General features: G+C 28.1%; 7 protein-coding genes across 7 annotated transcripts; 1 reads left to right on the top strand and 6 right to left on the bottom strand.

The window, feature by feature from the left end:
* Positions 1 to 141: 141 nt before the first annotated feature.
* OCT59_009861 (uncharacterized protein) lies at positions 142 to 2,416 on the bottom strand (the record flags this gene model as incomplete). Its single annotated transcript, XM_025327502.1, has 8 exons — positions 142 to 536; positions 610 to 669; positions 747 to 1,352; positions 1,418 to 1,477; positions 1,571 to 1,679; positions 1,749 to 2,156; positions 2,268 to 2,287; positions 2,374 to 2,416. 8 exons carry the CDS (start codon positions 2,414 to 2,416, stop codon positions 142 to 144), a joined length of 1,701 nt encoding a protein of 566 aa, XP_025170994.1.
* Positions 2,417 to 2,899: 483 nt separating this feature from the next.
* OCT59_009862 (uncharacterized protein) lies at positions 2,900 to 5,059 on the bottom strand. Its single transcript, XM_025327503.2, has 8 exons — positions 4,966 to 5,059; positions 4,849 to 4,868; positions 4,346 to 4,765; positions 4,173 to 4,269; positions 4,038 to 4,100; positions 3,353 to 3,964; positions 3,219 to 3,271; positions 2,900 to 3,116 (listed from the first exon to the last, which is right to left on the bottom strand). Exons 1-7 carry the CDS (start codon positions 5,003 to 5,005, stop codon positions 3,246 to 3,248), a joined length of 1,278 nt encoding a protein of 425 aa, XP_025170995.2. The 5' UTR covers positions 5,006 to 5,059; the 3' UTR covers positions 2,900 to 3,116; positions 3,219 to 3,245.
* A 2,471-nt stretch (positions 5,060 to 7,530) lies between these two features.
* OCT59_009863 (uncharacterized protein) lies at positions 7,531 to 9,873 on the bottom strand. Its single transcript, XM_066132649.1, has 8 exons — positions 9,797 to 9,873; positions 9,700 to 9,719; positions 9,227 to 9,607; positions 9,031 to 9,142; positions 8,889 to 8,954; positions 8,215 to 8,814; positions 8,075 to 8,134; positions 7,531 to 8,011 (listed from the first exon to the last, which is right to left on the bottom strand). Exons 1-8 carry the CDS (start codon positions 9,840 to 9,842, stop codon positions 7,629 to 7,631), a joined length of 1,668 nt encoding a protein of 555 aa, XP_066000271.1. The 5' UTR covers positions 9,843 to 9,873; the 3' UTR covers positions 7,531 to 7,628.
* A 415-nt stretch (positions 9,874 to 10,288) lies between these two features.
* Positions 10,289 to 12,406, top strand: OCT59_009864 (uncharacterized protein; the record flags this gene model as incomplete). Its single annotated transcript, XM_025320612.2, has 6 exons — positions 10,289 to 10,328; positions 10,402 to 10,421; positions 10,487 to 10,801; positions 10,876 to 11,056; positions 11,145 to 11,210; positions 11,289 to 12,406. 6 exons carry the CDS (start codon positions 10,289 to 10,291, stop codon positions 12,404 to 12,406), a joined length of 1,740 nt encoding a protein of 579 aa, XP_025170997.2.
* Positions 12,407 to 12,417: 11 nt separating this feature from the next.
* Positions 12,418 to 14,812, bottom strand: OCT59_009865 (uncharacterized protein; the record flags this gene model as incomplete). The annotated part of the gene is made up of 1 exon (XM_025320613.2): positions 12,418 to 14,812. The coding sequence occupies one exon, from the start codon at positions 14,810 to 14,812 to the stop codon at positions 12,581 to 12,583; it is 2,232 nt and encodes a 743-aa protein (XP_025170998.2). The 3' UTR covers positions 12,418 to 12,580.
* A 2,935-nt stretch (positions 14,813 to 17,747) lies between these two features.
* OCT59_009866 (uncharacterized protein) lies at positions 17,748 to 18,458 on the bottom strand (the record flags this gene model as incomplete). Its single annotated transcript, XM_025332516.2, has 2 exons — positions 17,748 to 18,181; positions 18,296 to 18,458. 2 exons carry the CDS (start codon positions 18,456 to 18,458, stop codon positions 17,748 to 17,750), a joined length of 597 nt encoding a protein of 198 aa, XP_025171000.2.
* Positions 18,459 to 20,734: 2,276 nt separating this feature from the next.
* OCT59_009867 (uncharacterized protein) lies at positions 20,735 to 23,160 on the bottom strand (the record flags this gene model as incomplete). Its single annotated transcript, XM_066132650.1, has 1 exon — positions 20,735 to 23,160. The coding sequence occupies one exon, from the start codon at positions 23,158 to 23,160 to the stop codon at positions 20,806 to 20,808; it is 2,355 nt and encodes a 784-aa protein (XP_066000272.1). The 3' UTR covers positions 20,735 to 20,805.
* Between the last annotated feature and the right edge of the window lie 385 nt (positions 23,161 to 23,545).

Genomic DNA, 23,545 nt, shown 5'->3' on the forward strand with positions numbered 1-23,545 from the left:
TTTATTATCAAGAAAACTGATTACATTTTTCTTAAAATTACAAATTTCAAGTAATAAAATAGAACACATGTACTATAATAAATATTTTATTAAATTCTTGTTATACAAATAATATCATGAAAAATTAAGTTATATTAATAATTATTCACGTTTAAATGTAACGTGATATTTTTTGCCAGTTTTTTTATTTTCAGCAGTAGCTAAAATTTCAACAGTAGTAAATGTTAAAGTAAATAAAATCGTCGTATCCTTCATGTCTTCAATACTTTCATTCTCGGGTAACTCAATCTCCCAATTACGAAGTAAACTCACTTCAGGATCATCACAATATTTTACATCTTGATTATCCGTAACGTATATATCAAAACTTATTTTTTGTTGCAATAATGATGATGGCCTAAACTCCTTAACAATCTTTTCATCCATAGATATTTGTTTCCCACGTTGTACTAGTTTTTCGAAAGTTATGACTTTTCCATCTGGAAGCTTTTGTGAAAGCGGATCAGATTGTTGCCAATTTCGTACTACATCAGTGCCTAAAAAAAAAAAGAAAGAAAGGTTGAGTACCATGAAAATTATAATAACTATAATATACATTGAGTTATTTACCATATGTGCGTTTTAATACACGATCTTTAACAGTTTCTTCTTTAAGTCCGTATAAAACACCTAAGCAGAAGAAAAACAATAAAATAAATAAAAATTAAATGTGATTGATAAAAAACAAAAGAAAAAAACTTATTTACCTCCTTTTACAACTGATGTAGTAGGATGAGGTGGAACTGAAATATTTGGAATCTTACAAAATTCTCTTCTGATTCTATATTGTAGATATTTAGATTCACTAAATCCCCCTACTAAAAATATAGCAGAGCATTTTTTCTCACTTTTATCCAATTGTCCCCTGATCAAACTTAATATTTTATCTATAACGGGATCAAACATATTTTTAATATCTGTGAAATTAATTTCGATTACCCACTCAGAATTTTCTAATATCTTCCTTTCCTTTTCATTTATTTCCTTTACGTAATCTTTTATTGGTGGCAACAATACATCTAATTCAATAGAGTGTTGCACATCCTTATCATTGCCCGTAAATGGTATTTTTACCTGTTTACAAAATTCTTGTACAAAATATTGTAATTGGCCGTAATGATTTTTTCTTATTGATTCAATTACAGATTTGCCTACTTTTTCCCCAATAAATTCAAGAAATGCTTCATCTATACGACTTGACCCGCAACAGTCTCCTGTACGTTCAGTTAGTTCACTCAATCTTTTATCCTCTAAAAGTTCACGTGTCGTTAAGTCTACGGTGCCACCACCACAATCGACAATCATAAACGAATCTACATAACGATCAAATAAATTAGATTTTAATCGAGATTTATTTTCATTAATTATAATTACTAACCTCCTATAGTTAAATTATGTTCTAATGCCGAATTCAAACAATGGATTGCCGCTGCTTCAGCTAATTAAGAAATTTATTCAATATAACATTACACATTTTAATCATCATAAAGAAACTTATACAAGACTGCATTAATAAAAAGATTCTACATACGTTCTGTTATAATTCTGATATTATTGCTGTCTTTATCTTTCAGCAGACCAGCATTAAAAACACATTCACGAAATGTTGCAATTGCTTCATCATCAAATTCAGCGGGAACCTTAGGAATAAAAAAAAATTAATCTATTTATGATTAATAATAAATAATAAACTTAGATTTAATACTTACCGTAAGTATATATAACACGTTTTTTTCAAGATCCAAATTTTGCCAAGCCTTCTTCAAATTAGTTTTGACATCATCACCCAATTGTTTCATGAAATCTCTAATAACATTTTTATAATTTAATTTTCTCGGCAAAATAGGTTTTTCGCTTTCTTTAATTGATTTTAATAAATGTAATTTAAATAATTCAATAGGGATTGATGTAGATTTAGGTAATTTGGAAGAAGAAAAGAGTCGAGCTTTTTTAATCTTCGATCTTTCGGTTAATGCAGGGTATCCCCATAATTTAATAACACTATAGTTATCATTATATTTTATGACGGTTGGAGTTTTAAAACGGGCTTCATATTCTTTCCAACTATCTTGAACTATGATTTCATCAGGCTCTTCTTTGTGAGCATATGCGTACCCCTAAAATTTATGTGATGAATGTTATAAATTAGAAATATTTCTTAAAATCACAAAAATATAAAAATATGCATAAAATTATAAGATTCTCTAAATATATCGTCACGTTCTTACAGAGTAGGTTGTTCCAAAATCTTACAAAAAAAAAATATATATATATGTGATGTTATTAATAGAATTATTATTAAATTACGGAATTTTTAATAGGAGAAAATCATACCGATAGCAACGACCACTCGAATATCATCATCCACTTCTGACATTATTTTTTATTTTAATTATTTTTGAAATTTTTTTTTTCTCGCAACAAAATTTATGCTAGTTATATCATTTATCTGCAATATCAATTGTACAATTCCGTTGTGAAACGTTATATGCGTTATGTGGACCATTGTTTCCTTTTTAAAAAAAATTAGAAAAAAAAATTTTTTCACATCGATGAATGAACATTCAGGCTAGCATTATCCTTATCTTGATTCATATGACCAAAAACGAAACAAAGAAATGTGATTAAATCGAAATAACCTTTTAGAGAATTTTTTTACTTGTTTTCTTAAAAAAAAGGGGAGAAATAAATATGATTGATTGTATTTTTACTAATTATAATAAGTCTAGACCGGAGTTTATGAATCCGGATTCTCCGGATTTTTAGAAATAGCAAAAAATGAAGTAATCCCAACCAGATATAGATTAGTTCAAATATTTATAATACACGTGATTGTGATGGCGCAGCAAACTACACATTTTTATAGGCAAACTGAATATTATAATATAGTTATTTTACGTTAACGATAATAACAGATAAGCATAGCCGCCATTAAATAATGATTAAGAAAAAAATAAAAAAATAAAATAAGACCATAAAATAAGCTCATTTTAAAAGTTACTAGATAAATTTTATATTTTTTCGTTTTCATCATTTCCAATTACTGAAAATCACGAAAATCATCACGTCCTTCTTGTCTGTAATGTACATTCAAAAACAATATTTCGTTAATATAATTAGATAAGATGGATGTGCTGCATCAGCAAATAGAAAATTTCCAATAAGTAATAGGTATTTACCGTAAATATGTTCGTTGATCTACTTCTTTATTTTCCGAGTCCGTATAAAATACCTAACCAAAGAAAACACTATTATCACTTTTTCGTTGTATTTAAATATTAATTAAATCGATCATAATGAAAAACTGTTTTACCTCCTTTTACAACTGAAGTAATAGGGTGAAGTGGAACTGAAATATTTGGAACAATCTCATCAAATTCTTCTCTAATTCTATCTTGTAAATATTTAGACTCACTAAATCCCCCTACTAAAAATATGGCCGGACATTCTTTTTCACTTTTGTCTAATTGACTCCTAATTAAATGTATAATCTTTTCTATAACTGGATCAAACATCCCTTTAATATCCTCAAAGTTAATTTCAATTAGCCATTCTGATTCTTCCAATTTACTTCTTTCCTCTTCTTTGACATATTGTTGTATTGCTGGTAATATTTCTTCTAAATCAAATACAAAAGGCTGCTGTAAATCTAAATCTTCTTTTTTTCCTGTAAACGGAATTTTAACATCTCTACAAAATTCTTGTACAAAATATTGCAATTGACCATGATGATTGATTTTCATCGATTCAATTGCAGATGTTCCTACTATTTCGCCAACGAATTTAAGAAATGCTTGATCCACGCAACATGAACCGCAATAATCCCCCACATGTTCTTCTAGTGCGCTCAATTTCTCATCTTCTAATAGTTCAAATGTCATTAAGTCTACTGTGTTATCTCCGCAGTCGACAACCATAAACGAAGCTATTATAACAAGCAGGCAAAATTAAAAAAAGTAATATAGCAATTTACCGTTCACTAATAATTAGTTACTAACCTGGAGTTAATTCATGCTCTTCTTTTGATATTGAATCCAAATAATAGATCGCTGCTGCTTCGGCTATTTATTGATAATTAAGAAATTCACGTTATTTGAAGACTTACATAATAATAAGTATTTGGTTTTACATACGTTCTGTCGTAATTCTGAGATTATCCTTCAAAAAGCCTGCATTAAAAGCACATTCACGAAATATTTCTATTGTTTTATCATCAAATTCCGCAGGAACCTTTTCATTTGTTTAAAAAAAAAAATTATTTTCGTTACTAAATCTCAAGTAAAATCTAAATAAAATTGATCTTTACCGTGAGTACGATTAATACGTTATTATGAAAATCCAAATTTTGCCAATGACGAATTAAATTCTCTTTAATATCATCACCCAATTCTTTCATAAAATCTTTAACAATATTTTTAAAATCTAATCCATCCGGCAAAAAAGGTTTTTCCTTTTCTTTCAAGGATTCTAACGAGTGTAATTTAAACAATTCAATAGGTTTAAATGTCCTCTTGGTATCAGAGCTACCGTCAGATTCTGAGGAAGATGACTTTTTTTTCTTTTTTGGTTTTTCAATTAATGCAAGATATCCCCATGACTTTATAGTAGTATAAGAATCATCTTTATACTCTATGACAGTTGGAGTTTTAAAACGACCTCCAAATTTTTCCCAATCATTTCGAAATATAATTTCTTCAGGAAGAGATTTGTGAGCATACGCATATCCCTTAAATTTATATTATGAAAAAACTATCAATTAAGTCATTTTTAAATCATTGGAGGATTTTATAAAATTGTAAAAAATCTTACTGAAAAGTTTGTTCCAAAGTCTTATAAAAATAACATTATATGAATAAGAAGAATGTATTATTAATTAGAATTTCGTTTATCGAAACTGCAGAATATAATAATAATAAAGATCATTACCGATAGCGACAACCACTCGAATATTATTATCTTCTGACATTATTTTTGAGATTATATCTACCAAAACTACAAGATATAATTAAAAATACAGAATCATAGCAACATTATTTTTGAATTGTCGCAATCAAAAATATTTATTACAAAGATAGATATCGCTTGTTCGATAATCTGTAATATGCATGATGACATGATTTAATAAAACCATTGTTTCCATTTTGAAAGAAAAAAGCATTCAACATTAATGTATCATAAAAGTCAATGAATGAACTTATGTTTATTAGTATCAATAAGAATTTTTTGGCGTAATTTTGTTCATATAAGCAATTCATATAACCAAAAAAGGTAGACATTATGAAAAACATGATTTAGCCTATTTAAAGATTCTATAGATAATAAAGATGATCGAGTATTCTTACTAAATTAACAAATGATTATAAACTTTCCCAATCCAGAACTAAATAGTATCAATAAGATGCTAAAGAAGGCATATCTTTATACAGTGGCACATAATGCTTCTTCTGTAGAAAGCTCTGGTAGAATTGTAACACATCGCGTAATTGCCTACGCCATTTCATATAAGCTATTTTTGGTTCTTTATTTCCTTCACAAATTATATTGTCTAAAATTGATTGCTGATAATTTTCGTCAGGTTAAACAAATGTTGTTTCTGCATCGAACTTAAAGTAAGTAATAAGCCAAATTTTAGACTACCATTTTCTGTTGATAATTAGATCGGGTACTCTTATGGTGGCGTTTATTACTTTTGTAAGTTCTTACTGTTAAGCCGTTAAGGGTTAATATTTTAGATCAAAAATAAACAATACGATTCATTGTTGTATTGGAACTAATACTTACCTCTGTCCCTTTGAAATAATCAGATATTAAATTTCTAAAATTCTGTTGAACCTCTTTTTATTTATTTCAATTTAGTGAATGGTATTAGCTTAGTCGCGTTAATGGATGTTTAAGATATATTTTTTTATTTGTCCGAATACCCGAGGTTAACCAACTTCACTCCCTAATATTCATTTTACCAAACCAGAATGACGTAAAAACGGTTGAATTATTTGCCCGTTTCTACTGGTTTACTACAGTAATCCTTGGATTCGTATTTGTCGTTTGAATATCATGCTCCTTCCTAATCCTAAAGAAGATTGAAACAGATATGGATTTAGAAATACGTGTCTTTAATGGATAAACTAATCCATAATATTAACACTTTACATCGATCGATCAATGTTCGAGCACGTGTAAGAAATCTCAGAATTTTAATTTCCATTTTAATCTATTTCTTTCTTCTTTTAATATAATTGTTTAAATTTAATATTTATACAACTACCCACCACTTCACACCAGCAAGTATGCGTGTGGCGACAACAAAATACGAGTATTATAACGGCCATGTAGCTTTTGATTATCTTATCTTCTCCCGTTTGTAGCGATATTATTTCTCTAGTTCGTAGTACATTCTAGTTTAAATTTTTGACAATGGGTGGTTGATGAACCCTCTCTTTATTAATTTTAGATCTCTATGTACTATAATTCCCGTACCTACTCTTAGATGAATAAATAAAAGTGAATAATCTCTATTCATAATAATCTTTTAAAAAATATATTATTTATTACAAGTAAATCTAATTGCACAAAGATATATAATGATATTGTATGACGAAACTATTAGTAATGCCAAAAGTGTTTAGTCGTTAAACATTGGACATTATCATTAGACACACAGCAGTCACTTATGATATTAACGACATCTTCGCTATTTTTTCTTGATCTGTATAGAAAATATTTGGTCTAGCTAAAGAAAACAATTAAATAGATGAAGATTTAAGAGAATAGTATTTACAACAAAAAATAATAACCTTATACTGTATGGTTTATGCACTTCATAAAGAAAGTCAAATCATTGATTTAAAAATTGGTATTATTTCATAACGGTTGGATGTTTTTCAACAACTAGATCATATGCTAATATTCTTTGTTAAAAAATAAATAATATCAATCAATATGAAAATAAATATAACATCAACGATTTAATACAAATTTTAAAAAAAATGTTACAATAAGATATTTAATATAATCTTATTATTCATCTTATTATAAGCTGATGCACTATCCCGAATGTATGAAGATAACACTCAAATTTTATTCTTTTACAAATACTAAACCATGGAAAAGACCAGATGAACCAGTCCAAATGGGTCATTATTTCCACTTCTTGAAAGCTCATATCCTTGGAATTAACAGTATGCAAAGGATATGATGTTGGTTAAGATGATGATTTTGTGATTAATTTTAATTAACAGCGGAATATTTCAAATATATAGTTTTAATATTAAAATTTTAAAAGTCCGCGTTTTCGCGTTATCGTTACTCGTTAGAACCGGCAAAAATTTATGCACAGCGCGATCACTTGTTTTTCTGGACTTCAGCATCATTAAGATCTATCAAGTTATAAATGAATACGTTCTGAAATTTAAATTAGAATGTGATAAACTCGACTTTTAATTCAAAATTTAAGTTATAAATGACTAATTAAATAATACTACAAATATATTTAGAAAATACTGATTGAACAATTAATTAATACTTTATTTTATAATTATAATTTACGATTGTTAAATAAAAGTACGAGAATTATAGATTTGATTATGAATTTATTCATATTTGATTTCACACTGATATTTTTTACCCGTTTTTTGATTTTCAGCAGTAGCTTCAATTCCAACACCAAAAGATAAAGTAAATAAAATTGTTGTATCCTCGAGATTTTCATTCTCTGGTAACTCAATTTCCCAGTTGTGAAGCTTACTCACTCCAGGATCTTCACAAAATTTTGCATCACTTCCTTCTGTAGCATATAAATCAAAATTTATTTTTTGTTGTAATAATGACAGAGGCTTGAACTTTTTGGTGAATTTGTTATCTCGAGGTAATCTTGCACCACGTTGTGCTAGTCTTTCGAAAGCTACAGTTAATCCATTTGGAAGTCTTTCCGAAAGCGGATCAGGTTGTTTCCATCTTCGTACTATTTCAGTACCTAAATAAAAAAAAAATTAACCCATGAAAATAGTAAAAATTATAACAGATTATGATAACTAACCATATGTTCGTTTTAATATGCGATCTTTCACAGTTTTTTCCTTGAGTCCGTATAAAACACCTAAACAAAAAATAGAAATATTACTATGATTGTATACTATTAAATTAAATGAAATTAATCAAAATGAAAAACCTACTTACCTCCTTTTACAACCGATGTAATAGGTTGAGGCGGAACTGAAATGTTTGGAACAATTTCGCCAAATTCTTCTTTAATTCTAGTTTGTAAATATTTAGATTCGCTAAATCCTCCCACTAAAAACATAGTTGAGCATCCCTTTTCATTTTTGTCCAATTGATCCTTAATCAAATTTATAATTTTATCTATAACAGGATCAAACATCCCTTTAATATCCTCAAAACTTAGTTTGATTAACCACTCTTCTTCTTCCATTCTATTCTTTTCCTCTCCTGTTACGTATTGTTGTATCGCTGGTAACAATTCTTCTAAATCTAAATCCTCACCAGGGTTTGAATCATCCCCTGTAAACGGTATTTTTACTTGTTTACAAAATGCTTGTACACAATATTGTAATTGACTATAATGATTGTTTTTAACTAATTCGATTGCAGCTTTGCCTACTTTTTCTTCAACAAACTCAAGAAATGCTTGATCTATGAAGGATGATCCGCAATAGTCTCCTGAACGTTCTGTTATTTCGCTTAATCTTTCATCTTCTAATAACTCGCGTGTTGTTAAATCAACGGTACCACCACCACAATCAACAATCATAAACGAATCTATACAACGAACAAATAAAATAGATAAAATTAATAACGAACGTAATTTAAGAATATTAATTATAATTACTAACCTCCCGTAGTTAAATGATGCTCTTCTCTTGTTGTTGGATTCAGACAACAGATTGCAGCTGCTTCAGCTGTTTATTAATGAGTAAAAATTTTATTTAATTCAGTTTATATAAAAAATTTATATAAATAATTGATTTTACATACGTTCTGTCGTAAATTTGAGATTATTAGTATTATATTTATCTTTCAATAAACCTGCGTTGATAGCACATTCACGAAATGTTTCAATGGCTTTATCATCAAATTCCGCAGGAACCTTTTTGTTTATTTTTTAAAAAAAAAGAAAAATTAATTTTTATAATTAAATCAACAAGTAAATTAAAAATAAATTGATCCTTACTGTAAGAACAATTAATACGTGCTTATAAAAATCTACATTCCTCCAGTGACGTTCTAAACTTTCTTTAATATGATCACCCAATTTTTTCAAATAATCTCTAATAACATTTTTATAATTTAAATCTTTGGGCAAAAAAGGTTTTTTTTCTAATGATTTTACTAAATGTAATTTAAACAATTCGATAGGTTTTGATGAAGTTTTTGTCTTCTTTTTCTTCACTGGTTTTTCGGCTAATGCGGGAAATCCCCACGAACTAATTTTAGTATAAGAATCATCTTCATACTTTATGACGGTTGGAGTTTTAAAGGAAGCTCCGGTCGTTTCCCATTCACTTTGAACAGTAATATTTTTGGGATTTTCTTTGTGAGCATATGCATATCCCTTAAAATTTATATTATCAAATAACGAAAGGAATTGTAAATAAATCTTTAAATTAATAAATAGAGGCATAAATTACTGATTCAAATTCTTACTGAAAATGTTGTTCCGAAGTCTTAATATTGGTAAAATAATTAATTTGGATTAGATTATATTTATCAAGACTATAAAATTTGATAAAAAAAGTTATACCGATTGAGACGACCACACGGATATCACTCTGGATTTCAATTGACATGCTTTATTTTGAAATTTTTATTTTTTTTTTTGTAGTCAAAATATTTCCAAAGATATGCAATAAATAAATAAATCTTATCTGCTATATCGATTACAAAAATATGTGGAACGTTCGTATTGCAATACATCAAACCATTGTATCCATATTAGAAATAGGAGTTTTGGCTATCCTCAACAAAAAGAATTTTATGAATGAAATTAGGAATTCAATGAATGAACTTAATTTTATTGAACAATAAAGAATTCTTGGCGTAAATTTTTCATATTACCAAAAAAAGAAGTGATTAAATCGAAAATAAATGCATGGGAAAAAACACGTTTTTTACCTGTATTGGATAAAAATTCTGATAAATGATTTACATAATATATTTTGTTTATATAAATATGATCGGTAGTATATTTTTTCAATCCATTAATTACTTTACTGTATATCGTTCATTTAACATAATGTCATGGACAACCGACATTCGCGTTGTGATTGGTTTAGGTACATTTATAATATTTGACATTTGAATTTTCTTTTTAACACTGAATTAATTATATATTATATATTAAATCAGATTTTGGAACCACTTATTCGGTAAAATCATGTAGTTTCATGTTAAATTTAATATGATAAGAAATTAATTTTTTTTTTTATGGTAGGGATTTTCTTTATATCATTGCGAAGCTAAAGATATCGGAGACATCCGTGTAAATAGTGATTGGCCTGGAAGGGATGGGATATTGAAGACAAATACAATTCTTCAATACAAAACTGACGAATTTAAAGAGGTTGATTCATGGGGTTATAAGGCCTTGTACTCGAAACCTAGTAGGAGAAGCAGAGATGATGAAGCAAGACCTATAGAATTATTTAAATTATATTTGGGTAATTGTTTGGAAAAGTATAGACCAAAGTTGCCTGAACCATTAACATATAAAAAAGCGATTACCGATTACCTTTATGAAATGGGAAAGGTAAATAATTAAAATATTAAATAAATAAATTATTTTTTTCACATTATAATAATCTTTACTTTTGATTGATAAAGTTGGCTAAAGAAAATGTTCATAAATTTTGGCCGGGAATTGATTTCATGGAAAATGTACTCATAGTTCTTACTATACCAGCTGAATATTCAGAAAATGATAAAGCTATAATGAGAGATTGTATATACAACGCTAAATTGATCAATAACAAATTTTCAGAAAAATTGCAGATTACAACTGAACGTATGTTTGATTATTTTGATCATGTTTATTATTTTACTGCAATGATTGTGATGAAAAAATAAACAAATAATTTTTAAAATAAATATAGCGGAAGCTGCAGCAATCTACTGTCTGTATAGTAGCTTAAAAGAACACAAACTCACAAAATCCGGAAGTATGTTTCTATTTAAATATGCTTAACAAATTATGTTTTAATAATTGTATTAATTAAATATTCTTTTGTCTAATCAAGCAAATTTCATGGTCGTTGACTGCGGCGGTGGCACAGTAGATTTAACAACACGTAAATTGTTAGAAGAAAACCAATTAGGTGAAGTCACTGAACGAGCAGGAGATTTTTGTGGGAGTACATTTATCGACAACAAATTTATTGAACTACTTAAGAGTGAAGTTGGAAAATCGGCTATGGATTCGTTAATTAATAAACATTATGGCCAATTTCAAAATTTAATTCAAGAATTTTGCCAAAATGTCAAGTTACCATTCACCGGAGATGATCCAGATTTTATTTATGAAATTGATTTAGAAGCTGTTGCTCCTGCATTATTAGATTACGTTACTGGTTCAGAGAAAGATTTGATGGAAGAAAAAGAATGGATGATTACGCTTAATTGTGATATTATTAAATCTATGTTTGATTCTATTATTGTTAGAATTTTCGAAATGATTCGTATTCAATTAAAAAATTCTGAAAAATGTTCTGCAATATTCTTAGTTGGTGGTTTTGGTCAATCAAAGTATTTGCAGAAAGAAATCGAGAAAGAATTTAGTCACTTAGTTGAAAACATCTCAATTCCGAATCAACCTATCGCAGCGGTAGTGCGTGGCGCAGCGATATACGGAAAAAGTTTATACGAGTCAAAGAATTTGAAGAACATGAATAACTCAAAATGTGTCATTGCAACTCGTGTATTAAAATATACCTTTGGGATCAAGGTATCTCCTTTATGGGAATATGGAGATCCATCAGATCGGCTCACAAGTGATGGGAGGATTCATAAATTTCGTTGTATTGCAGAACGCGAAACTAATGCTACAACTGATCAAGAATATATAGTTGAAGACTTGGTTCCTATTTCTCCGGATCAAACAGAAATGAGCTTTGATATATACTATACAAAAGAACAGAGTGCTGTTTATTGTGATGAACCTGGTATGAAATTGCTTGGAGAATTACTTATCAGCCTCCCCGACGTGCATTTGGGAACTAATAGACCTTGTACATTTTGCTTATCATTCGGCGATATGGAAATTAAAGCCAGGGCTTTTAATCAAATAAATGGGCAAAACTATCAAACCAAGTTCGAATTAAATGAATTATCTGACTTAAATGAATTAAATGGTTTTTAGAGTTTTATTTTAAATAATTAATAAATAAATTATTTTATTAATAAATATAAATTTCAAATTTTTTTATTTCAATTTCATTTCAGTTTGTACTACAGTTCGACCTTAATAATATAATCCATAATGATTTTACAAAGAATTCTTTTTTATAAGTTTTTTAAAAAGTATTTAATTAATCTAATCTACTGCATTGTATGAATCGTCGTCCGATTCCAGTTCTAAATGTACCTTAGCTTTTTTGGACGTCAAATAGTCTATTCCTTTTGTAATGAATTTTTTCCTTTTTATGAATATTTGAGCATGAGTATATATTTTACGTTTCTCCACATCTTCCAAATCTCGACCAATCATTGGAAAAGAACAAATTTCAACTTCTAAGTTATCAATGTCATCTTTATCCCAATTTCCTTCCATAATGCTTGGGTCAATACTAGATTCTGTTTTGATCCATCTCATTTGAGCACTAGGTTCTTGAACCTTTAAGCGAAATTGAAATATTCTAATAAATTCTCGAATTAAATCTGGCGCCAATTTTTCAACATAATTTCTTTTGTTTACATCTTTTATCGTACGATATGTATTCATTTCTCTATTTAATTCGGTTGTTTTCATGATAATGTAACCATGTGATGTATAGTTTTCACTTGACAAGACATCTGAAAATCCTCGATTACCAAGAGCGATATTGACTTCTTGTCGTACTTTTATTGAAGCTGCCTGAGTTATTGTGTCATCTCCACTTCGAGTTTTAGAGAAACTAACTAATTTATTTTCTAAATCTTTCGCCATTGTTGCAATCTCTTTTTCTAAATGCATTATCGAACCTTCCTTTAAATTTTGTTTGAAGTATTTTCTAATATCCTTTGTTATCGTTTTTATAATATGATGATGTAAAACTGCTTTAATTAACGGTTTGTTTGGCTGTTTGGGTGTAACTTTAGTTTTAATATTATACTTTCCCATAAGATTATTAACCGTCTTGAAATCGATCTCAAAATCTCCTTTTAATGTTGTAACGTAATTCTTTAACTTATTTTGTAATTCTTCAATATCCTTTTTAAGTTGAACAGAATGATTCTTATCGTCATCGTCCATTCGATAATTTGTCATAGTACCCAGCGCGGACTGGTATTGAGATGCTTCTTTTTTAAGATTTATATTTTTTTCTATAAGTTCTTGTTTTTCTTTTTCTTTTCTTTGCAATAAATTTTTAAGATCATTTATCTCCTTAACATATTCATCATTTTTTTTCTGAAATTGTATAATTTCTTCTAATTCGTTAGATTTGTTTTGAAAGTTACTGATTTCTCCATTCTTAACTTTAATATTAGTAGATAATTGATCATTTTGGGATTTTTCCTTAAGCTTATCTTCGAGTTGCTTGAGTTGATCTTTGAGTTTATCATTTTCAGCTGAATAATTGTCTGGACTTTTAGAAGATGTAGATATCTTATCTTTATGCTTTTTGTTTTCAGCAACTAATTCTGCAAGTTGATTTGTGAGGACTTCTTTTTCAGAACGAAGTGTTGACAAACTTTTCTTATATTCTTTGTTCTGAACTTTGAGATTAGAGTTTTCAGTGTATATCGGTGAATGATTATTTTGTTTGCTATTTTTATTTTTAAGTTTTTCATTTTCGAGGTGAATTTTGAGTTTATCATGTTCACCACACATAACTTCATAATCTGTTGTTACTTTTTTAAGATTTGCACTTTCAGTACGAAGTGTTGATGATAAATTGGTTTGTGCTTTATTAAGTCTTTCATATTCGCTTGACAAACTTTTGAGCTGAGCTTTGAGGTCACGAATTTCATTAGAATCATTTTTTTGACCATTTCTAAGTTTTTTGTTGTCCGTACGAAATGATGAGAGTTGATCCTTGAGGTTATTGTTTTCAGCTTCATAATCATTTTGTACTTTTTTAAGCTTTTCATTTTCACTTTCGAGCTGAGCTTTAAGTTTACTAATTTCGTTAGAATTATTATCTCTAAGTGATGAGAGTTGATCATTGAGGGTATTATTTTCATTGCATATGGTTTCATAATCAATTTGTACTTCTTTAAGCCTTTTATTTTCAGTTGACAAACTTTCGAGCTGTTCTTTGAGGTATCTAATTTCGTCAGAATTACTTTTTTGTTTATCTATAAATCCTTCGAGTTCAGCTGTGAGGTTATTGCTTATTTCTAAATACTTGTTATGTTCGGTACGGAGCGCCCTCAAACTTTCTTCATATTGTTTAACCAGATCTTCCTTTTCATCAAGTAACACTCTGATATTATCTCTCTCTTGGGAACATTCATTTAGTCTGTCTTGGAGGGCAGAATTTTTCTGTTCAAGTTCTTGAATCTCTTCACGAGAGGAATAATTTTCATCCACATCCATTGCATCGTTCTGATCACTAATCTTCATGGCTTAAATTTTTTTTTTTTTTTTTTTTGCAAATTAAAGGAAAAAAGGTTTACCATTTATTTATTTATAAGTGACAATTTAATGGTATTTTTATCACTTTACCTTATCTGTTTATCAGTTACGAAATGCATAAAAAATTTTTTTGTAATACACAAAACCAAGTTGAAACAAGTTATGTTTGTTTTCGGGTCATCAATGAAAGACCATGTGACCGACATAGCCTTACTGAGTCTGAAAAAATACTTGCAGATTACATTATTTTGATTGACGTATGATAAATTAACACGTTATATTAATAAAATATTCATGATTTTCACAATACATGCTTCAAAATTTCTATCCTCAGATAATTCAACATACTGTAATCTTTCAGAGAAACCATGACAATAAATATTTATCGCGTTACATTTAATTAACGATTTCCTTATATGAAGTTCATATAAGATAACCGAGAAAAAGAAAAAATAACTTTTTAATTGCAAATAAATATAAACTAAAAAAAAATTAATCAAAAACAAAGAATCTTTACTTCTGATGTGATGGAACCAAGTAGTGCTTCGATCCGTAGCGGTTTTATCCGGATTTTCATCCGGATTGAATTTCATTAAATTTCGCTGGCACTATGAGTTTGGCCAGAATTAGTATAAATTTTTGGGATAATAATACTTTAATGTTGGTTTAAATTATAGTCTGTTTAAATCTGAAATTCATAATCTTTCTCAGCCATAATCGTCACATGAAAATATTCAAGTTTTCATCCGGATCGAAGCACTAGAACCAAGATATTTGAAATATTTTCGCAAAAATTCATTCTATAAAATATTTTAGTTATTTATATCGGAATCAAACATTTCAATAACCTCAAATTAATTTCAAGCGAAACTTTGAGTATTTAATTATAATTACTGAATTTTGAAATTAATTTATATTTTCCCATTTATCATTATCTGATCATTCGAATAATAACAATTATTTACTATATTTAACGATTAAAAACTTTATTAAATTTTACTCTTTTTTTTTTTACAAAGAGAGTCACTTTGTTATCATCATTGTATGACAAGACTATTGTTTCCATTTTAGAAAGATTTGAAAGAATATTTATGAATGAAACTTATTTTCAAATAAGAATAATAAAAGATTCTTGGCGTAAATTTTTTCATATATCCAAAAAAGGTAATAAAGAAAATGTAGGGTTTTAATTTGCGATTTTTAATAGTTGACGTAATGGCAGTACTATATTCATCAGCAATAGCTGTAAATCAAAGATTTTTCTTATAAAATATTATTTTTAGAATCGTGAATTATAATATATATGTATAATAATTATCAATTATGAGTTTTTGTAAATATGATAGGTTGCATTTTAATTATTGTCCGGAGCGAAAGCGAAGGACAATATATGTCTACGCACTATGAAAAAAAATTGATCACGTGAGTTTCTCTGTCCTCCACGTGATCGTCACCCAATGAATCGGCAAATTTTAGTTTTTCGTTCCGGTTCCCGTTTCCTAGTTTAATATACTTACAGTACGTTCATCGCGGATAAACGAGAATTCGCGTTGTAATGGTTTAGATTATATGTAAAGCTATAATAAGTTAAGAATTTATCATTTTGGCTTTTTTACGACAAACTAATTAATTGCGTTGTATCCTTCTTAGGTTTGCTTATTATTCGGTAAATAATATACTGAATGTAGTTCCGTCATATTACGTTAGAATTGATACGATAATAAAAAGAGATTTTTTTCGATAGGAATTCTTTACATTATATCGATAACGAGCAAAATGTGAAGGGTCCAAACATTAAAGACAAATACGATCCTTCAATATGAAGTTAATTTGAAGGAGACCGACTGATGAAATATCTGTGATGGCTAATTTCTAACTACATTTCGGCATCCATAATAACTGACCTGTTATGTCATAAATTTACTTGCCATAATAAAATTTTTTTTTAGAAACGATGTAACATCTCTCTCTTACTTTTTCAGGAACGGTTCTGGGCTTTCTGTTAAGCGGCGAGATTACTTTAGATATTTATTCAAGAAATGACGTTCTTTTAGAAATGCGATTTAGTAATCTGTCTGAAGACCAAAAATTATAAATAAAAAATCTACTTTGATTGACGTTAGTTTATCAAATTGTTTGGAATTTTCATCTTTTAGAAATAATGTACTGTATTGCTTCATAAGTTATTTACAATTGAAGAGAAGTTAATGTATTTTATTAAAAAAATAAAATAAATCATGATGTAATTAATATATAGCTGACTAAGCTGAGGCCGCAGCAATTTACTTTACGTCGACCGTAAAAAAAAAATTGGAAAATAAGTCACTGTACATTCAATAATTTGTATAATCACACAAACGTGAAATTGGAAATTTTGCTATAGTCACCAACTGACCAATCTATTGCAGCAATTGTATATGACTAGCAATTTAAAAATAAAGTTTTTGTCAAAAAATCTGAAGAGCATGAATAATTTAAAATGGATTGATTATAACCGCTTTAAAATCAATCCCTTCTCCTTTTAACGTTGTGACGTAATTTTTTAACTTCCTTTGTAAATTTTCAATATATCTTTTAAGTTGATCTTGTCATCATTTATACAAAAGTTTATTATACTTTTCAGATTCGTATTGAGACGCTTTTTTTTTAAAGTTCTATATTTCCCACAAGATCTTGTTTTTCTTTTCTTTTTTTGCAATAAATTATTAAGAATATTTATCTCCTTAACATATTCTTCATTTTTTTTTATGAATTTGCCTAATTTCTTCTAATTCGTTAGGTCTTTTTTGAAATTTACCGATTTCTCCATTCTAACTTTAATGTCAGTAGCTAATCGATCATACTTGGATTGTTCCTTAAGTTTATCTTCGAATTGTTTGAGTTGAGTTTTGAGTCTATCATTTTATTAAGTATCGCTGAATAATTAATTGTTTAGACTTTTAGAAGATGTAGATATCTTATCTTTAAGCTTTTTGTTTTCTACAACTAATTCTGCAAGCTGATTTGCGAGGACTTCTTTTTCAGAACGAAGTGTTGACAAAGTTTTCTTATATTCTTTGTTCTGAATTTTGAGATTAGTGATTTCATTGTATAACAATGAATGATTATTTTGTTTATTTTTATTTTTAAGATTTTCATTTTCGAAGTGAATTTTGAGTTTATCATATTCATTGCACATAACTTCATAATCTGTTGTTACTTTTTTTAAGATTTGCACTTTCAGCACGAAGTGTCGTTGATAAATTTTCGAGATGAACTTTGAATTTATCATTTTCATTACGTATCGCTGAATAATTGTCTGGACTTTAGAAGATGTAGATACCTTATCTTTAAGTTTTTCGTTTTCTGCAACTAATTCTGCAAGTTGACTTCTTTTTCAGAACGAAATGTTGACAAATTTTTCTTATCATATTCTTTCATCTGAACTTTGAGATTAGAGTTATCATTAGATAGATTAGTAGTGACTTTTACTTTCATCGAATCTCACTCTATAAGAATCTCTGACCTTTGAAAATTCATTTGCTAGCTCATTGGAGATTCTTTTGTTATCAGCCTCAAGTTCAAAATATTTCTGTTCAAGATCTTTGATTTCTTCATGAGAGTAATTACGGTCGACCACTTCATCCATTTCCATATCATCAACTTTTGACTTGATAATTTTAATTAAAGATGGAAAATGGGTTACCAATTATTTATTTCATAAGTGACAAATTAATGGTATTTTGATCACTTTACCTTATCTGCTTATCAGTTGTAATGCATAATTTTTTTGTAATACACTACTTATTTTCGAGGACCTCGTGACTATTAAATTTAACTTTATCGTATCAGTATTGTGATAAAAATTGAAAATTGGCCACGCGGACAATCTGTTTAATTAAATACGCTCCTAAGTCGTTATAAGTTGGAGAAAAGCGAAATTTGGTAGCAGAATTGGATTTTGATGAGCTAAGGCAGTAATAAACTATAAAATTCATTTACATAAAGTTAAATCAACGCGTTCATCAAATACTATGTTCTTAATTTTTATATTTATTTCTAATTATCTATATTACTCAATAAACCTGGCAGTTAAAATTTCAATTTCAATAAAAAGTTAAAATAAATAAAATTCAGTTGTTATATACTTCGAAATTCATTCTCCGACACGATTTTCACAGTTCCCCTTTAAATCCGTATAAATAAAAAACAAAAAAATAAATAAAATTAAGACTAAATAAATTTGGCTATTTCCAGTAAGCATTTCAATTTATGCGATCATTCAATATTTTCAAACCTACAGTAATTTCAAGCGAAGCCATAATGAGCAATAAATGATTGAAATATTGATTATCCCCTGATCGGCACCATTTACACGATTATGCAATTGTAGTTATACCTACTGGGTAGCAAAATTTATATGTATTTATTTATCCGTTTCTAGGAAATTTTGCGGTAAAAATTAACTATTGATTATACTATAATGGACTGATTTGAAAATTTGAGTAATTCGGAAAGATTTGCATTTTCCAAATGAGAAAATCTTTCTTTTAATTTATTTGTAATCTCAATATTATTTTTCAAGTGTAATAGTAATAGTTCCGAAGCTTTTAAAATTCAATTATTTTTTTAAAATCTTTTAAAATAAAAAAAAAACCAAGCAAAAGAAAAATAAGATTCAACAATTAAATATACTATATTATACTCACGATATACTATAAAACACTTACTATTGTGTAAATGGCAGGGGATAAATCAATTATCTCCTGGCTAATTGGAATAGTAAAATTTTACTTAGAATCGGAACATGATCAGCCTTCGGCCGATCATTTATCCAATCCTAGTAAAATTTTACTTATTCCTAATTAGCCAGGAGATAAGTAATACTTATATTAAAATATTAAGTTAGTTTCAATATTAATCTTGGCGTAATTGTTTTTATATGAATAAAAAAAAGGAAACAAAGAAATGTGATTAAACCGAATTTTTTTTAAAAAAACGTGATTTATTACTGGTCTTTATTCTTGAACGATTTTACCGATAAATTTAATTTTATAAGCGTAATGTATAAATTTTTTACAATCTATAGCAAGCATTTTTGTAATATAAATAAACGAAATTCGCGCCGTGATTGGTTTAATTTAGGTAAAATTATAATAATTAAGGAAATAATATTTTGAACACTAAAATTAATGAATTATATTACTATATGATATCTTTCATAGATTTTGGGTCCATTTATTCGTAAATAATATAGTTTTGTCATGTATACGTTAGAATTAATATGATAAAAATATCTTTCTTTATTGTTAGGAATATCATATAGAAAATAAGTATTCAGAAAAATTGTGAATGTCTCACCGGAGGACGGAGGTATGGGAACATTAAAGATAGTAAATACGTACAATGCTAAGTTTGAAGAGGTTGAATTATGAGATTACCCGGCCTACTAATTAAATTAAAGGAATTTTCTTCAATATTGGTCAGAAAATTCGGAGACCATTAATATTCAGAAAACGATAAAGCTGTAATGAGAAAATGCGGCGCGACTGAGATGAAGTCGAACGAGTAAGAAACTTTTGCGAGGTACATTCAATTTCTTGAACGTCAAATTGAAAATAATACTAGTAGGTAATATGGTCAATTACAATAATTGATCAAAAACTTTATTAAAATGTACCATTCGCCGATGATGATCAAATTTCGCTGTTTTACTGTTTTACAGTACGTGAAATTAATATTACAATTAATCAAGAAATTGCATAGTCAACCTTTTCAACGTGCATTTTGGAACTAATAGACCTTGTATAATTTGCGATATGGAGATTAAATAGGGCAAGGTTATCAGACTAAACGATCTAAAGAGTTTTTAGACTTTGTTTTGAATGTTAATATCATTAATAATAATAATTATTATAATTTGAATTTGAGAATAGTTTGAAAATATTTTAATAAATGAAAATCTTTATTTAATCTAAATTAACATAAAAAATATCACATATTTATTCTACTCCTTCTTCGTCCGATTCCAATTCTAAATTTTTCTTATTTTCTTTGGGGATAACATTACCAAGATACGATGTGAATTTCTTCCTTTTTGTAAATACTTGAGCATGAGTATATATTTTACGTTTCTTCACATCATCCAAATTTTGACCAATCATTGGAAAAAAGCAAACTTCCACTTCTAAGTTATCAATATCATCTTCATCCCAATTTCCTTCCATAATGCTTGGGTTAATATTAGAACCCATTTTGATCCATTTCATTTGAGCACTAGGTTCTTGAACTTTTAAACGAAATTGAATCATTCTAATAAATTCTCGAATTAAATCTGGCGCCAATTTCTCAACATATTTTCTTTTGTTTTCATCTTTAATTATACGATATTTATTAATTTCTTTATTCAATTCAGCTTTATTAATGATAGTGTAACCATGTGATACATAGTTTTCACCCGACAAGACATCTGAAAATCCTCGATTACCAAGAGCGATATTAACTTCTTGTCGTATTTTTATTGAGGCTGCCTGAGTTACTGTGTCCGTTCCACTTCGAGTTTTAGAGAAATAAGCTAATTTATTTTCTAAATCTTTTGCCTTTGTTGCAATTTCTGCTTCTAAATGCATTGTCGATTCTTCCTTTGAATTTTGTTTGAAGTATTCTCTAATATCCTTTGTAATCTTTTTTATAACATGATGTTGTAAAACTGCTTTAATTAACGGCTTGTTAGGCTGTTTTGGTGTAATTTTAGTTTTAATATGATACCTTTCCATAAGACCATTAACTGCATTGAAATCGATCTCACAATCTCCTTTTAATGTTGTGACGTAATTTATTAACTTATTTTGTAATTTTTCAATATCCTTTTTAAGTTGAACAGAATGATTCTTATCGTCATCGTCCATTCGATAATTTGTAATAGTACCCAGCTCGGACTGGTATTGAGATGCTTCTTTTTTAAGATTTATATTATTTTCTATAAGTTCCTGTTTTTCTTCTTCACCTTTTTGCAATAAATTGTTAAGTTTATTTATCTCCTTAACATATTCTTCATTTTTTTTATGAATTTGCCTAATTTCTTCTAACTCGTTAGGTCTTTTTTGAAATTTACCGATTTCTCCATTATTAACTTTAATGTCAGTAGCTAATCGATCATACTTGGATTTTTCCTTAAGTTTAACTTCGAATTGTTTGAGTTGAGTTTTGAGTCTATCATTCTCATTACGCATCGCTGAATAATTGTCTGGAATTTTGGAAGATGTAGATATCTTATTTTTAAGTTTGTTGTTTTCTGCAACTGATTCCGCAAGTTGATTTGTGAGGACTTCTTTTTCAGAACTAAGTATTGAAAAACTTTTCTTATATTCTCTTATCTGACCTTTGAGATTAGAGTTATCATTAGATAGATTAGTAGTTAGTTTATCATTTTTAAGTTTTTCATTTTCGAGGTGAAATTTGAGTTTATCATGTTTATTGCACATAACTTCACAATCGGTTGTTACTTTTTTAAGCTTTGCACTTTCAGTACGAAGTGTTGTTGTTAAATTTTCGAGCTGAGCTTTGAGTTTAACATTCTCATTACGTATCGCTGAATAATTGTCTGGACTTTTAGATGTAGATATCTTATTTTTTTCATTTTTGAGGTGAATTTTGAGTTGATCGTGTTCACCGCACATAACTTCATAATCGGCTGTTACTTTTTTAAGCTTCGCACTTTCAGCATGAAGTGTTATTGTTAAATTTTCGAGCTGAGCTTTGAGTTTATCATTCTCATTACGTATTGCTGAATAATTGTCTGGAATTTTGGAAGATATCTTGTCTTTAAGTATTTTATTTTCGGCACGAGTTCTTTCTAAATTTTCTTCTGTTTCTGCAAGCTTATATGTGAGTTTTTCTTTATCAGATTTAAGTGACGACACCAATGTTCTTAATTCTTTTGGCTTAACTTTGGGATCAGAGTTATCATTGTATACCACTGAATGATTAGTTTGTTTATTATTTTTAAGTTTGAGGTGAGCTTCGAGTTTATCATTTTCTTTGCACATAGCTGCATGTTCCTTTTTAAGTTTTTCATTTTCAGTTGACAAACATTCGAGTCGAGTTTTGAGGTCATTATTTTCATTATTTATCTTTAAATAGTTGTTATTTTCATATTTAAACCCTTCGTATTCAGTACAGATCGCCTCCAAACGTTTAACCCGATCTTCACTTTCATCATGTTTCATTTTATAAGTATCTCTCTCTTTGGAACATTTATTTAGTTCATTTGAAATTCTTTTGTTATCATCTTTAAGCTCAAAACATTCCTGTTCAAGTTCTTTGATTTCTTCAAGAGAATAATTACGGTCTTTCATGGCTTAATTATTTTTTTTTTTTTTTTGCACAAATTAAAGAAAAAAAGGGTTACCATTTATTTATTTTAATGGTATTTTTGTCATTGTCTATCTGTTACACTAAAAAACAAGTTTACTAGTTATTAAGTGCCTGTTTTCGGGAAATTACGCGACTACATATTATAAAATTGACTTTAAAATGTATTGCATATATATATGTGATAATAAATTGAAAATTGGGTTACGAAGTAAACATGAAGTTAATTAAACATTCGATCATTGGAAAATGTCTGTTTAATCAAATCTGCATGTTCCTAATAGTCATTATAAATTTTATAAGATTGAAAAAGATGTTAAAAGAGTAATAGTAGATTATAAAATAGTATAACTTATAACGTACCCGATA

This window comes from Rhizophagus irregularis, chromosome 18 (assembly GCF_026210795.1).
Source record: "Rhizophagus irregularis chromosome 18, complete sequence".
Classification (NCBI taxonomy): Eukaryota; Fungi; Glomeromycota; class Glomeromycetes; order Glomerales; family Glomeraceae; genus Rhizophagus; species Rhizophagus irregularis.

What these genes read in the sequence shown, in the direction of transcription:
- OCT59_009863 (XM_066132649.1), bottom strand. Translation starts at nt 9,842, where the DNA reads ATGTCAATTGAAATCCAGAGTGATATCCGTGTGGTCGTCTCAATCG. An exon ending in ACTTCGGAACAACATTTTCA is followed by an intron (nt 9,608 to 9,699) that starts GTAAGAATTTGA and finishes ATAAATTTTAAG; the next exon opens with GGATATGCATATGCTCACAA. An exon ending in CATATTAAAACGAACATATG is followed by an intron (nt 8,012 to 8,074) that starts GTTAGTTATCAT and finishes TTTTTTATTTAG; the next exon opens with GTACTGAAATAGTACGAAGA.
- OCT59_009862 (XM_025327503.2), bottom strand. Translation starts at nt 5,005, where the DNA reads ATGTCAGAAGATAATAATATTCGAGTGGTTGTCGCTATCG. An exon ending in AGAGCATGAATTAACTCCAG is followed by an intron (nt 3,965 to 4,037) that starts GTTAGTAACTAA and finishes TTGTTATAATAG; the next exon opens with CTTCGTTTATGGTTGTCGAC. An exon ending in TACTTCAGTTGTAAAAGGAG is followed by an intron (nt 3,272 to 3,352) that starts GTAAAACAGTTT and finishes TTCTTTGGTTAG; the next exon opens with GTATTTTATACGGACTCGGA.